Raw genomic sequence first — 12,980 nt, forward strand, 5'->3', positions numbered from 1 at the left:
CCCGGATATTGCTAGCCCTACATTTACAAAAGCAATGTACACAAGTTAATACATTACCAGGATTTTTGTACACAATGTACAAAATTGGAAGTATATACAGGATTTTATTGACATGCACAAATGAAAATAATATAAAGGAACGGGGGGGGGCAGAGTCGGGGGATTCAAGTAATCCCATTCTGTGGATTCAATATTAATTGTATATATACCGTAGTTGTTTTAAATGTTTTATTTTATGCCTTTTAAGGTAATGTTTTTGCTATTATGAAAATTAATAAAAATTATATATATAGAGAGAGAGAGTTCATCTGCCTCCTGAGGGTGTATGGGGGGGGAGAGAGAAAAGCTCTTAAAAGGAAAGGCTAGTTTAGAGTAATTTTTAGCTATCTCGCTGCAAGTGTGGGAAGTTTGAGCAGAGGGATTCTGGTCTCAAGGTTGAAGCCTCTGTGGGGTTGAAGCACTTTAATAATAATAATAATAATAATAATAATTATTATTATTATTATTATTATTTATTATTTACACCCCGCCGATCTGGCTGAGTTTCCCCAGCCACTGTGGGCAGCTCCCAATTGAGTGTTAAAAACAATACAGCATTAAATATTAAAAATCTCCCTAAACAGGGCTGCCTTCAGATGTCTTTTAAAGATAAGATAGCTGCTTATTTCCTTCACATCTGAAGGGAGAGTGTTCCATAGGGCGGGCACCACTACCGAGAAGGCCCTCTGTCTGGTTCCCTGTAACCTCACTTCTCACAGGGAGGGAACCGCCAGAAGGCCCTCGGATCTGGACCTCAGTGTCCAGGCAGAACGATGGGGGTGGAGATGCTCCTTCAGGTCTACTGGACCAAGGCCATTTAGGGCTTTAAAGGTCAGCACCAACACTTTGAATTGTGCCCGGAAACATTCTGGAAGCCAATGCAGATCTCTCAGGACCGGTGTTATGTGGTCCCAGCGGCCGCTCCCATTCACCAGTCTAGCTGCCGGATTCTGGATTAGTTGTAGTTTCTGGGTCACCTTCAAAGGTAGCCTCAAGTAGAGCGCATTGCAGTAGTCCAAGCATGGGCTTGGGCATAGCCAAGGGGCAGCAGCTGCTCCCATCCCCAATGAAGTTAGTAAATAAAAATACTTAAGTAAAAGTAGAAATTGTAGAAAGATGTTGACAGGTTTTCCTGAGAATTTGGGGTCCAAGGAAAGCAATTTAAAACAACTGTTGCTGAGACATTTCATTCCAAATCTGCTAGACAGAACCTGATAGAGGATGGTGATAGGTGGGTGTCCTGCCCTCCCCCCCCCCCGACAACATAAATCCTGTCTGCACCCATTGCCATGAGTGCCAGAAGAGACATCTCTTTGTTCTCCAAGTCCATCCATTCCCCTTGGAGAGGCACCATGGAGTGGTCAGAAAGCTCCCAACCAATTAGTGATCCCTGAAGATCACACCACAGCCCATAAATATTTCCTGGCTTTCCTCCAGGTTCTGGCAGAATCAGGTTTGCTACAGTTGTGACACTGGGGTACCGATGGCTAGCCCCAGCTGGGCCATCTCCTTCCAGCTGTCCCGCTGAGAAGACCATCACTTCTGCTCCGATGTAAATCAGCGACCCGGACTTCAAAACCAGGGCACACTATCAGCAGATCGAACTGCACACACAAAATAGGCGTGAGGCTTGTGGAAGCATACTACAGCTATGGATTTATTGATCATAAATCAGGACAAAGAAACATGTCATCTCTCTCTCATGTCATCCCAGAGAGAACAGCAAAAAGCAAAAGCTATACACAACAGACGTTCCCAGCATACTGTGCTGGAATGTAAACAGACATGTGACACGCAACAATTCCACACACCTGTTCCTTAAGGTGGAATGGAAATGTCAACAGGTACCACTGTAGTCTAGTTCTCAAAGCTGGCCAGCCAAATGGAGCTCCCAGCAAAGCAGAATTTTACCAGAGTTCCTAAATCAAGCTGGTAAATCCTAAATCCATCACTCAGACACCACACCTGCCACAGTCACACCTTGGTGCTTGATGGAAGTAGAGCCAAGGGGGCTTGTGGGGCGCCCATCTGGCCCAGTCATATTCAGGGGTGCTGAAAAGCCAGCCAGCTGCTCACACCATTGACTGAGATGGGAGGCTTTCTAACATCACTGCCTTCTTAGCAAGTGTTGCCAAAGGAGCATAAAGGAGGCAAATCAGGATGTCAGTTTGCAACGGAAAAAAGCAGGCTCATCTTGCTCAGGAGGCAAGAAGATACTTATTTAGGGAAGTCAGAAGAGAGACAATAGTGTTAGCCATAGAGGCGGGTAACCAAACGAAACGCTTGAGACAGGGATGGAAAATGCTGCTTTTCTTTTTTGTGTGTATAATTTTTATTAAGTTTTCTATTTTACAATTTAAAATATTCATTAAAGGTAAAGGTTCCCCTGCCCATACGGGCCAGTCTTGCCAGACTCTGGGGTTGTGCGCTCATCTCACTCTATAGGCCGGGGGCCAGCGCTGTCCGCAGACACTTCCGGGTCACGTGGCCAGCGTGACAAGCTGCATCTGGCAAGCCAGCGCAGCACACGGAACGCCGTTTACCGTATTTTTTGCCCTATAGGACGCACCTTTCCCCCTCCAAAAATGAAGGGGAAATCTGGGTGCGTCCTATGGGGCGAATGCAGACTTTCGCTGAAGCCTGGAGAGCGAGAGGGGTCGGTGCGCACCGACCCCTCTCGCTCTCCAGGCTTCGCGGACCTCTCCGCAAGCAGCGGGAGCGCTCCCACTGCTTTCGGAGAGTTGCCGGCATGCCGAAGCCTGCGCGCGCTGAGATCAGCGCGCCCAGGCTTCGCGAACCTCCCCGCAAGCAGCGGGAGCACTCCCGCTGCTTGCAGAGAGTTGCCGGCATGCCGAAGCCTGCGCGCGCTGAGATCAGCGCGCCCAAGCTTCGCGGACCTCTCCACAAGCAGCGGGAGCGCTCCCGCTGCTTGCGGAGAGTTGCCGGCATGCCGAAGCCTGCGCGCGCTGACATCAGCACGTCCAGGCTTCACGGACCTCTCCGCAAGCAGCAGGAGCCAGCGCTGGGCTCCCACGGCTTGCAGAGAGCTGCCTGTTTGGGGGCTGGGGTCGGGGGAAGCTCGGGCCTCCCCGCCCCAGCCCCGCGCCTGGGGGAAAAATAATTTCCCCCCTTTATTTCCCCCCCAAAAAACTAGGTGCGTCTTATGGGACGGTGCGTCCTATAGGGCGAAAAATACGGTACCTTCCCGCTAGAAAGCGGTCCCTATTTATCTACTTGCACCCGGGGGTGCTTTCGAACTGCTAGGTTGGCAGGCACTGGGACCAAACAACGGGAGCGCACCCCGCCGCGGGGATTCGAACCGTCGACCTTTCGATCGGCAAGCCCTAGGCGCTGAGGCTTTTACCCACAGCGCCACCCGCGTCCCTAAAATATTCATTAAACATCCTTAAAATGTCAGTGACTTCTCTTCTTCTCTTTCCATGGTTCATTTTGCATACTGTAAATCCCTGCGTATTTTACATAAACTAAACCATTCAGTATTCCATTAATACATCCATCAGGACTTGTTTACACTGTTGAATTTATCTTAACGCTGCCAACGCTTTCAAGTGTACACCGTTTCCTCCCATATATTCAGCAAACATTTCCCAATCTTCTTTAAACGTATGTTCTTCTTGTTCTCTTATTCTATATGTTAGATCAGCAAGCTGCACATATTCCATCAGTTTAAGTTGCCATTCTTCTTTAGTTGGGACCTCGCTTGTTTTCCATTTTTGAGCTAACATAACACAGGCTGCAGTAGTGGCATACATAAATAACCATTTTTTACACCTGGAAAACCCACTCTTTAGTTCTAAATCGGAACAAATAGCAATCTGCGGGAAATTGCCGCTTGCTCCAGTTGAGCACAAAAGTGTGATTTCTGCCAACAGGAAGCATCAGAACAAGAAGAAGGGTGGATTTGCCCCATGCTTTTGGCACAAAATCAAACCAAACAGGAATAAATTCATCTGTTCTACATTGACACCTGAGCATTGACCTGCTCTCCCTTGGCCTTTCCTTGGCTGAATGTTTCCAGGGACTGAAGGATCAGGAGGCTACCTCCTTGCAGAAGCTAAGCAGGTCTGGATCTGCTCAACACCTCAATGGGTGACCACCAGGGAACTTGGGTTCTGTGTTGTAAGAAAGACAGGATCTAAACACACTGAAACAAAACCTAGTAGCAAGCTGGAATGCAGTGGCGTAGCGTGGGTTGTCAGCACCCGGGGCAAGGCAAGTAATTTGCGCCCCCTAACCCGTGGATTTTAGCACTCGAGTCTCTTCCGCGCCCCCCCCCAGATGTTGCGCCCAGTGCGGCCGGCCCCCCCTGCATCCCCCACGCTACGCCACTGCTGGAATGTATGCAGAGGGAGGGCAACCAAGTAGATCAAGGGTCTGGAAACCAAGCCTTATGAGGAACAGTTGAGAGAGCTGGGTAAGTTTAGCCTGAAGAAGGAAAGGAGGGGGACTGAGAAAGGAAGAATAGATAAAAAAAACTTATGGAATATGCAGAAATGGCAAAACTTACTGGAAGAATAAGAAATCAAGAAAACAAACTTTTTATAAATGAATGGAAATGGTTAATTGACTATTTACAGATAAATTGTAAAAACATTGGCAGGATTGTTGCAATAACCTGCAGTTTTAAAGAGTATATATTTACGGTAGATAATTAAATGACCAAGTTAAAGGAATTTGGATGTGCAGAAGATATTAAAAAATAAATTTAAGGAACTGCAGAAAGAGGGGGAAGGAAGTCAAAATTTGAAATGTTAAATTGATTGTAAAACTAATGAAATGTATAAATTTGAAAAGTATAAATAAAAAGCTAAAAGAAGGAGAGGAGATATGAAAGCCATTGAGGCAAGGAAGAAGGGCTACCCCTATGCTATCCATATAATCAGTTATCAGAAATCAATATATTCAATATATATCCATATATGTTGCACATAATCAAGGCTTACAGTATTTTATAATCCATTTTGAATCAAAAGGGAAGCTGTGCCTTAGCTAACTGCAAACTGCTTGAAACAGCAAAGTTAGGAACCGACCTTTCCCCTATAAACATCTGTGTACCCCGGACAAAGGGGAAAGACATGAATCAGAGATTCTGGTACAAATTCCCCTCAGATACAGGCTAAATTAATCCACAGAACAGGAAGAGCAAAACCACAAAATGTCCAAGCTCCCTGTCCTGTCATAACTAGGGGAAAGGTTAGACAGAGCGTCACTGCAAGCATCGGAAAGCAGAACTAGAATCCGGTGCTTGACCAGGGTTGGGTAGCGTGACAAGAGCTTGCTGATTGGCTGATTCTCGCTGACAATATTGTGAGTCCCTCATGATTGTCTTATGATCTATGATTTGCTGTGATTTGCTCAGGTATAAAGACCTCTGGATTTCTGTCAATCGGGGTCCCAGTTCTTTGGAAGAGATTCCAACTGGATCCTTATTGCCTGGCAATAAACCTCACCTTCTTATTCTCCATTGCTGTTCTGGCTGATCCTTATTTTAAACTCTTGGCGAGTACCCACTTGCTTCACCATCTTTAATTATCTGAAGGGCTGTCACATGGAGGATGGAGCAAGCTCATTTTCTCCAGCTCCGGAGGGTAGGACCAAACCAATAGTTTCAAGTTGCAAGAAAGGAGACTCCAACAAAACATCAGGAAGAAATTTCTGATGGTTCAAGCTTTAGACAGTGGGACAAAATCCCTTGAAATGCGGTGGAGTCTCCTTCGTTGGAGGTTTTTGAGTAATCCTACTTCTAAGTTAATTGTGCTTCCTCCTGCAAGGGTAGTCGCTCCCACTGTCAGTGGATTCCAGCCTCCAGCACCTCTCTGGTGCATCTCGTGCATGAATTAAATCTCTGAATGCAGGGGGGATGCAGCTTGACTCGAGTGCACATCCATGTGCCTGAGGGTTGGTTTGTTCATTTTTGTCCATCCCTACATATATCAAGACCTCAGCGCAGTTTGCAGCATAAATCCATAGCTCAGAGGTCGAGAGCACCTGCTTTGTTCAGACGGAGAAGGCCCCAGGTTCATTCCCTGAAGGCATCACGACCTTTATCTAAAAATATTCGGGTGAAAGGAGTGGGGAAATACCTTTTTCTGCCTGAGACTCATGCTAGACAAAGTCTTCAGACTCTGACTTTGTTTCCTGCCAAAAACTTTAGTCTTCCCATCCGTGTGGCAAATAAGCACACCGTTGACCACCAACTCAGCAGGTCCATGGCATGGCTAACCGAGCCAAGACACTGACCCAACAGCTGACACATACCCTCCAACATTTTGTGAGAAAAATTTGGAGTACCTCCCCCACCATCCCCCATCTTGGTCTCTCGCCCCCTCCCTGCCTCCATTATACAGGAACAACACTACGTCTAAGTAATGAGCTTAGCTTCAGAATGGGCAGAACAGAAATCACTGAACGAACCAATATGTTGAATAAAGTAAAGGCTTCTTGGTGTTTTGTGTGTGTGTGTGTGTGTGTGTGTGTGTGTGTGTGTGTGTGTTTGTACTCCTAACCCTAACCCCTCCCTGAACCTGCTGGTACCTCTTTCTTGGGCACTATTTTGGCTACGGAAGTATCCACATTCACCTCTGAACTGCGGAAATAGAAAAAACTAGGAGGACCACCATAGACAAAAATGTTTATTTTGTTTATCTGTATATGAATTGTGTTCCATAAAGCATCCCAAGATAAAGTTCTGCCGTGCATCCCTGGTCTCCGCCTTCCTCGTGGTTCCCTCTTCTGCCTGAAACACCCTCTGGCCCAGATGGCACAGTTTAGCCGAGAGGGGTCAAGCCTCTCCTGGAAGGCCATGGGCTGGGAGAAGACATCTGGCTGGCCACTGGGAGGACAGGCTGCTGGACCAGATGGGCCATGGTCAGATGCTGTGAGCCAAGGAAGGAGAAAAGGGTCCATTGCAGACCATCCAAACTGATGCACTGCAAGGGAGTCACCTCTGCCTCCGCTCCATCCCCCTCTTCCTCAAGGTGCTTTGATGGAACACCCAGATTATCTCCTTACGGACCTGCTGGGTTTTCAGGGCATAGACGATGGGGTTCAGCATCGGAGGGACCAGGAAGTGGAGGTAGGACAGGAAGATGTGGGTGTGGTGGGGAGCCTTCCTCCAGAAGCGGTGGATCATGGAGAGGCTGATGAGGGGAGTGTAGAAGAGAAGGACTGCACAGAAGTGGGAGGCGCAGGTGTTGAGGGCCTTGGCTCGCTCCTTCCAGGAGGCAATTCTCAGCACGGTTCTGAGGATCAAGGTGTAGGAGACAACGATGAGCAAGGAGTCCAGTCCCAGGGTGGAGAGGAGGACGAAGAGGCCATAGCTGCTGTTGAGGGAGGTGTCAGCACTGGCCAGCTTCATCACGTCCGGGTGCAAGCAGTAAGAGTGAGAGAGCTGGTGGCTTTCGCAGAAGGGCAACCTCCTCAAGAGGATGGGGGCTGGGATGTGCAGCCCAACTCCCCGGATGACGATGGCCAAACCGATGCAACCGACCCATGCTCTGGTCAACATTGAGACGTACCTCAGAGGGTGCCGTATCGCGACATAGCGGTCAAAGGCCATGGCCAGCAGGACGGAGGACTCCAGGATGGAGAAGGTGTGGATGAAGAAGAGCTGGGTGAGGCAGGAGTCAGCGGCCACCTCCCTGGAGCCCAAGGCGTACACCTGGAGCATCGTTGGCAAGGTGGAGATGGACAGGCCGATGTCTGCCAGGGACAGCATGGAGAGGAACAGGTACATGGGCTCATGAAGTGTTGGATGCAGCTTGATCACAGCAAGGATTAGGCTGTTGCCGACAAGTGCAACAAGGTACATGAAGCAGAATGGGACGTAGAGCCAGGGCTGAGGTCCAGCCCCAGGGCCAGAGATGCCTGCCAGAAGGAAGGAGGTAGGCTGCCTGCACTTGCTGTCATTGAGGGTGAGCATCATGGGCCAACCAGCTGCTAGGACGCCAACATCGCCCTGTGGTCAAATGAATACACAGAACAACAGACAATGTGCTTTCCAGACAATGACTAATGCTTAACATCGCCTTCCTTTGAGGTTTTTAAGCAGAGGTTGGGTGGAAGGAATGACCACCGGGTGTGGAGCACACTTCCACCCACAGACAAGCCACAGCTGTCTGACCGCGTGACCTTCGGGTGTGGAGCACACACCCACCCACAGACAAACCACAGCTGTCTGAACATCATACCTTCTATCTAACCTTTTGCTCTCTTAGTGATCTGCTGTGCCCTGTCTATGACCTTTGTCTCCTTCGTCATACATTGTTCAGGGGGAAAGTGATGTGGTGGAAACAGGTGCCAAAATAAATTTGTACCACCCCTCGATCTCGGGATTGGAAGATGTGTAAAGGTCACAGCTCAAAATGTATCTGACTGGTTTTGCGTATTGTGCTAATAAAAAGAGCCTCGGCAGAGCTAGCTGGCAGCTTGCTTGTGCACAGTTCACCTGCATTACCAACTCCTGCCTCCTGCCTTCACTTCAGCCACCCGTCAAGGATTCTTGAGCTGTGATTCCTGCAGTGCGGGGGGTTGGCCTGGATGACGCTTGGGGTACCTCTACCATTCTATGGCTTTATGATTATAACCCCTTCTTCATTGTCACCAGACATATTCCAGAGTGAAAGCCAAGCACTTGAAGCAGGTTCTGAGCCTTAGACTGGGTTCTGGATTAAACCAGGCCAGACGCAGGGTTTGCCTAAAGAGAAAAACCTTGCCAACCCATCTAATGGGGGCCACCTGTCCAGGTGAGCAAACTCTGAAGGGTTGGTAGCAACAATGGCTCTACCTGGCACTGGCAGAATATGATTTGTCAGAAAGCAAAAGAGCCCCATGCAACTGCCACTTCCAACCCCCCAATCCCACCCCACTTGATGACCTCTCAGCAGCCCTGAAGCAGGTGAGGGGGTCTGGGCCGCCCAGTGAGCTTCATGGCTAGGCAGGGATAGGAGCTTGGCCAGCAGAGAGAAAGTTTGAAGCTCAGGGGCAGAGCAGAAGCTTTACATTGAAGCTCTTTGCCCAAATACTTGCAATGCAATCCTGCACATGCTTATGTTCTGAGTTGTGGGGGTCAGTCTTGATGACACCTTGAGTCCCTTCCAGTTCTTGGGATCCTGTATTGGGGTGGGAGTTAAATGTGTGAGAGCAAGCTTGCAAAACCAGCTGCTTTGTCTAGGTGATGCATTTGGCTGGCTGGTTAAGCATCACAATAAGCCTAACAGAAGACGTTGCTCTGTGCTATAGAAGGAACGGGTGGGCCTTTCCCTCCACCCCCCACCCCCCAGCAGGAGAACAATAGCCAGATTTTAGTGTGGGTGAGTTGAGCTGAAAGGTGGCTGGCAGCTGGAGACACAGAGACCAGCTTCCTCTGTGCTGGGTCCGAAGCTGCGGCTGCTGGAGAAGCAAGACCTGCTTGGGGTGTTGAGGCTGTGAGCCCCTTCATCCGATGGTCAGGTTGTGTATAAGAGTAAATGAAACCCTCTTTTCTAAAGATACCCCAATCTCTGCTGATGTTCATCCCAAGGAAAATGAACCTGGCTAAGGTCTTGGAGCCTCTGGAGTTTCTTGCCACTCCGAGATTGGGACAGCATGTAATAATAATAATAATAATAATAATAATAATAATAATAATAATAATAATAATTTATTTATTTATACCCCAGCCATCTGGCTGGATTTCCCCAGCCACTCTGGGTGGCCTCCAACAGAACATTAAAATACAATAGTCTATTAAACATTAAAAGCTTCCCTAAACAGGGCTGCCTTCAGATGTCTTCTAAAAGTCTGGTGGTTGTTTTTCTCTTTGACATCTGGTGGGAGGGCGTTCCACAGGGCGGGTGCCACTACGAGAAGGCCCTCTGTCTGGTTCCCTGTAACTGGGCTTCTCACAGTGAGGGAACCGCCAGAAGGTCCTCCGCGCTGGACTTCAGTGTCCGGGCAGAACGATGGGGGTGGAGACACTCCTTCAGGTATGTAGCATTTACAGGGAAGTTGCCCTGTGTTTGGTGGGGCCTGCTCCCAGATAAATAAATGCATACAAGACTGCAGTCTTCCCATGGTGGAGAAAGATAAAATCCCAGCACTTACCAGAGCACATTGGATGGCTGTAGTGGCCGTGAGGCTCTCCTGCTTTCTGCTCCAGATCCCTCCTGTGTGGACTGGGGTGAGCAAATGCTTCAGGGCAGTTGTATATCTACAACAGGAAGGATCTCTGGAGGGCCACTGAAACTCTAGGGAGTGGGTCTGAGCTGCAAAATAGCACAGTCTCTTAACGGGCTGATTTTCCAAGGAACCCATTTTATGTTGAAAATCAGGGCAACTGCGCACTCCAGATGAGAAGCACATGTGGAGATAAATATGTTCATGCACAAACACACATTTCAAAATAGGAATAGAACATTTAAGTGCAGAGAAAACCAACAAGGCACAATGTTCCTGCAGCAGAAGAACTTCATAAGAATGGCTCATCTAGTCCAGAGTCCTGTTCTCCCAGGGAACCCTCCGGGGGTTTCCTACTAAATCTAGGGTACACTTTGTGCAATATGGGAGGTAGAAATCTGAGGGTCAAAGTAGATGTCGCACAAGCCCCACCAGGTGAATTCCTCTCTTCTGCTCAGGTTGCTCAAGGGGCAGGAGTCCTGCCACTGTCTCTTGCGGAGATCTTGCCACCCTATAGCAATGTGCACACAGCCTCAGTCATCATCATCATTTTTAATTTGTATGCCGCCTTTCTATCTTACAGTACTCAAGGCGGTTTACAAGCTGAAGAAACAAAAAATGTACATCTTATAACAATCTAATGCAATACAAAAATGTGATAATAAAACATAACTTTAAAATAGGCAACCACCATCAAAAAAGTAACATTCAACAATCATTAGAATAGTATAAAATAATAATATCAACATATAAAAGTTAAACAGAAATCCACTCAACACCATATCAGCAGTCATCAGGGAAGTACTAAACTGGAGGTGGGGTAGCTCTTCAGATATTTGAAGGTGGCCATCATATCAGCTCTTCATCTTCTCTTCTTACAGCAACAGGGCTTTGGTGGCACAGACAGGTGCTGCCTCGCTGCATTCACAGGCCCCTTTCTGATGCATCCACCAGGTGACTCTTGTGATTCACCAGAAAATGCCAGTAACCTGTGCAGTCTCCCTCCTTACATGCACCGCACCATGAACTGTGACATGTTCCTGGATTTCATGTCATGTATATCAGCCTTCCCCAAACTGGTACCCTCCAGATGTTCTGGGCAGCTGTGTTGGTTGCATCTGCTGGGAGTTGTGATCTGAAAAATCTGGAGGGCACCAGCATGGTGAAGGTTTGCCCAGCTGCTGAACAGATCTCCATAAAACAGCATGAAAATACAGTGGTACCTCAGGTTAAGAACTTGTTTCGTTCTGGAGGTCCGTTCTTAACCTGAAACTGTTCTTAACCTGAGGTACCACTTTAGCTGCCGCTGCACCGCCGCCACATGATTTCTGTTCTCATCCTGAAGCAAAGCTCTTAACCCAAGGTACTATTTCTGGGTTAGCGGAGTCTGTAACATGAAGCATCTGTAACCTGAAGCCTCTGTAACCCGAGGTACCACTGTACTGTTGCACACCACCACAATCTCCAAGCGCTTAGCTAGGATTTGGTTTCCTTGGAATGAAGGCAAATGGAGACTGTTGCATCTTTAGGATATATGGGGTTTACCTATACATATGTAGAACCTGAGCATAGAATGGCGGGGCTCACAGCGTAACACTGACGGACAGTCCTCAAAGCTGGATGTTGGGAAATGCAGGACGGGCACCAAGGCAGATCTAGGGGAGCTTGACTTCTTCAGTTGCACTAAGGAGGCAGCTTCTGAAGTGCCCCAGCAGGAGACACAACTGTGAAGTCCAATGGAAGGCGAGAGGCCAGGAGTGCCAGATTTTGCTATCACAGAGGGCACCGCTGAAATGAGAGACGCCATGGTCCACCACTGACAGATAAAAAACAGCCCTTCTTCATTCAGTGCATAGTCAAACTTTGGAACTCACTCCCAAAGCCAACCTAGATGGCTTTGAAAGAGAATTAGATGAATTCATGGAGGAGACTAACCAGGGCGGCTCTGCTCTGCATCCGCGGTCGGAGGAAGTAATGCATCTGAATGTCCTTTACTGGAAATCCCAGGAGGGGAGAGCGTTGCTCTCGTGCTCAGATCTTGCTTGTGGGTTTCCCATAATGGGCATCTGGTTGGCCACTGTGAGAACAGGAGGCTGGACTTGAAGGGCTCCGCTTGGACTGATATAATAATAATAATAATAATAATAATAATAATAATAATAATAATAATAAATTTTATTTGTACCCCGCCCTCCCCGGCCAGAGCCGGGCTCAGGGCAGCTGAGTCCCAGTAAAATTACAGTAAAAACATAATGGGGGGGACCAATTTAAAATACAGGTTAAAATGCAGCCTCATTTTAAAAGTGGCCCATAGATCAAAAGCATAAGGGGAGGGAAACATAAGGGTCAGACTGAGTATAAACCAAAGGCCAGGCAGAACCCCAGGGCCCTGGTCTCTTGTGACAGAGCACTCCACCAGGTCAGGGCCAACGATGAAAAGGCCCTGGCCCTAGTTGAGACCAAACTAACCAACTTGGGACCCCCAAAATGTTGTCATTTGTGGACCTTAAGGTCCTCCGCGGGGCATACCAGGAGGGTCCTAGCCGCATACGTGGGTCCTAGACCGCATAGGGCTTTAAAGGTCAAAAGCAGCACCTTAAACCTGACCCTGTACTCCACCGGGAGCCAGTGCAGCTGGTAAAGCACTGGATGAATGTGATCCCGTGACAAGGACCCCGTCAGGATCCTTGCCGCGGCATTCTCCACCCGCTGGAGTTTCCATGTTCTTGCAATATGATAAAGCAGGTTTGCCTGAGCAATTTGGG

General features: G+C 48.2%; 3 protein-coding genes across 8 annotated transcripts in view; 1 reads left to right on the forward strand and 2 right to left on the reverse strand.

Annotated features, from left to right (window-relative positions):
• Positions 1-12,980, reverse strand: part of LOC114589664 (uncharacterized) — a 999,511-nt gene that overhangs the window by 883,430 nt on the left and 103,101 nt on the right. The window lies entirely within an intron of this gene.
• The window catches only part of LOC114595136 (uncharacterized), a 130,419-nt gene that overhangs the window by 70,545 nt on the left and 46,894 nt on the right, over positions 1-12,980 (forward strand). The window lies entirely within an intron of this gene.
• On the reverse strand, positions 6,982-7,981 carry LOC114595424 (olfactory receptor 51G2-like). The gene has a single exon (XM_028725705.2). The coding sequence runs from the start codon at positions 7,979-7,981 to the stop codon at positions 7,001-7,003; it is 981 nt and encodes a 326-aa protein (XP_028581538.2). The 3' UTR covers positions 6,982-7,000.

This window comes from Podarcis muralis, chromosome 4, assembly GCF_964188315.1.
Source record: "Podarcis muralis chromosome 4, rPodMur119.hap1.1, whole genome shotgun sequence".
Taxonomy (NCBI): domain Eukaryota; kingdom Metazoa; phylum Chordata; class Lepidosauria; order Squamata; family Lacertidae; genus Podarcis; species Podarcis muralis.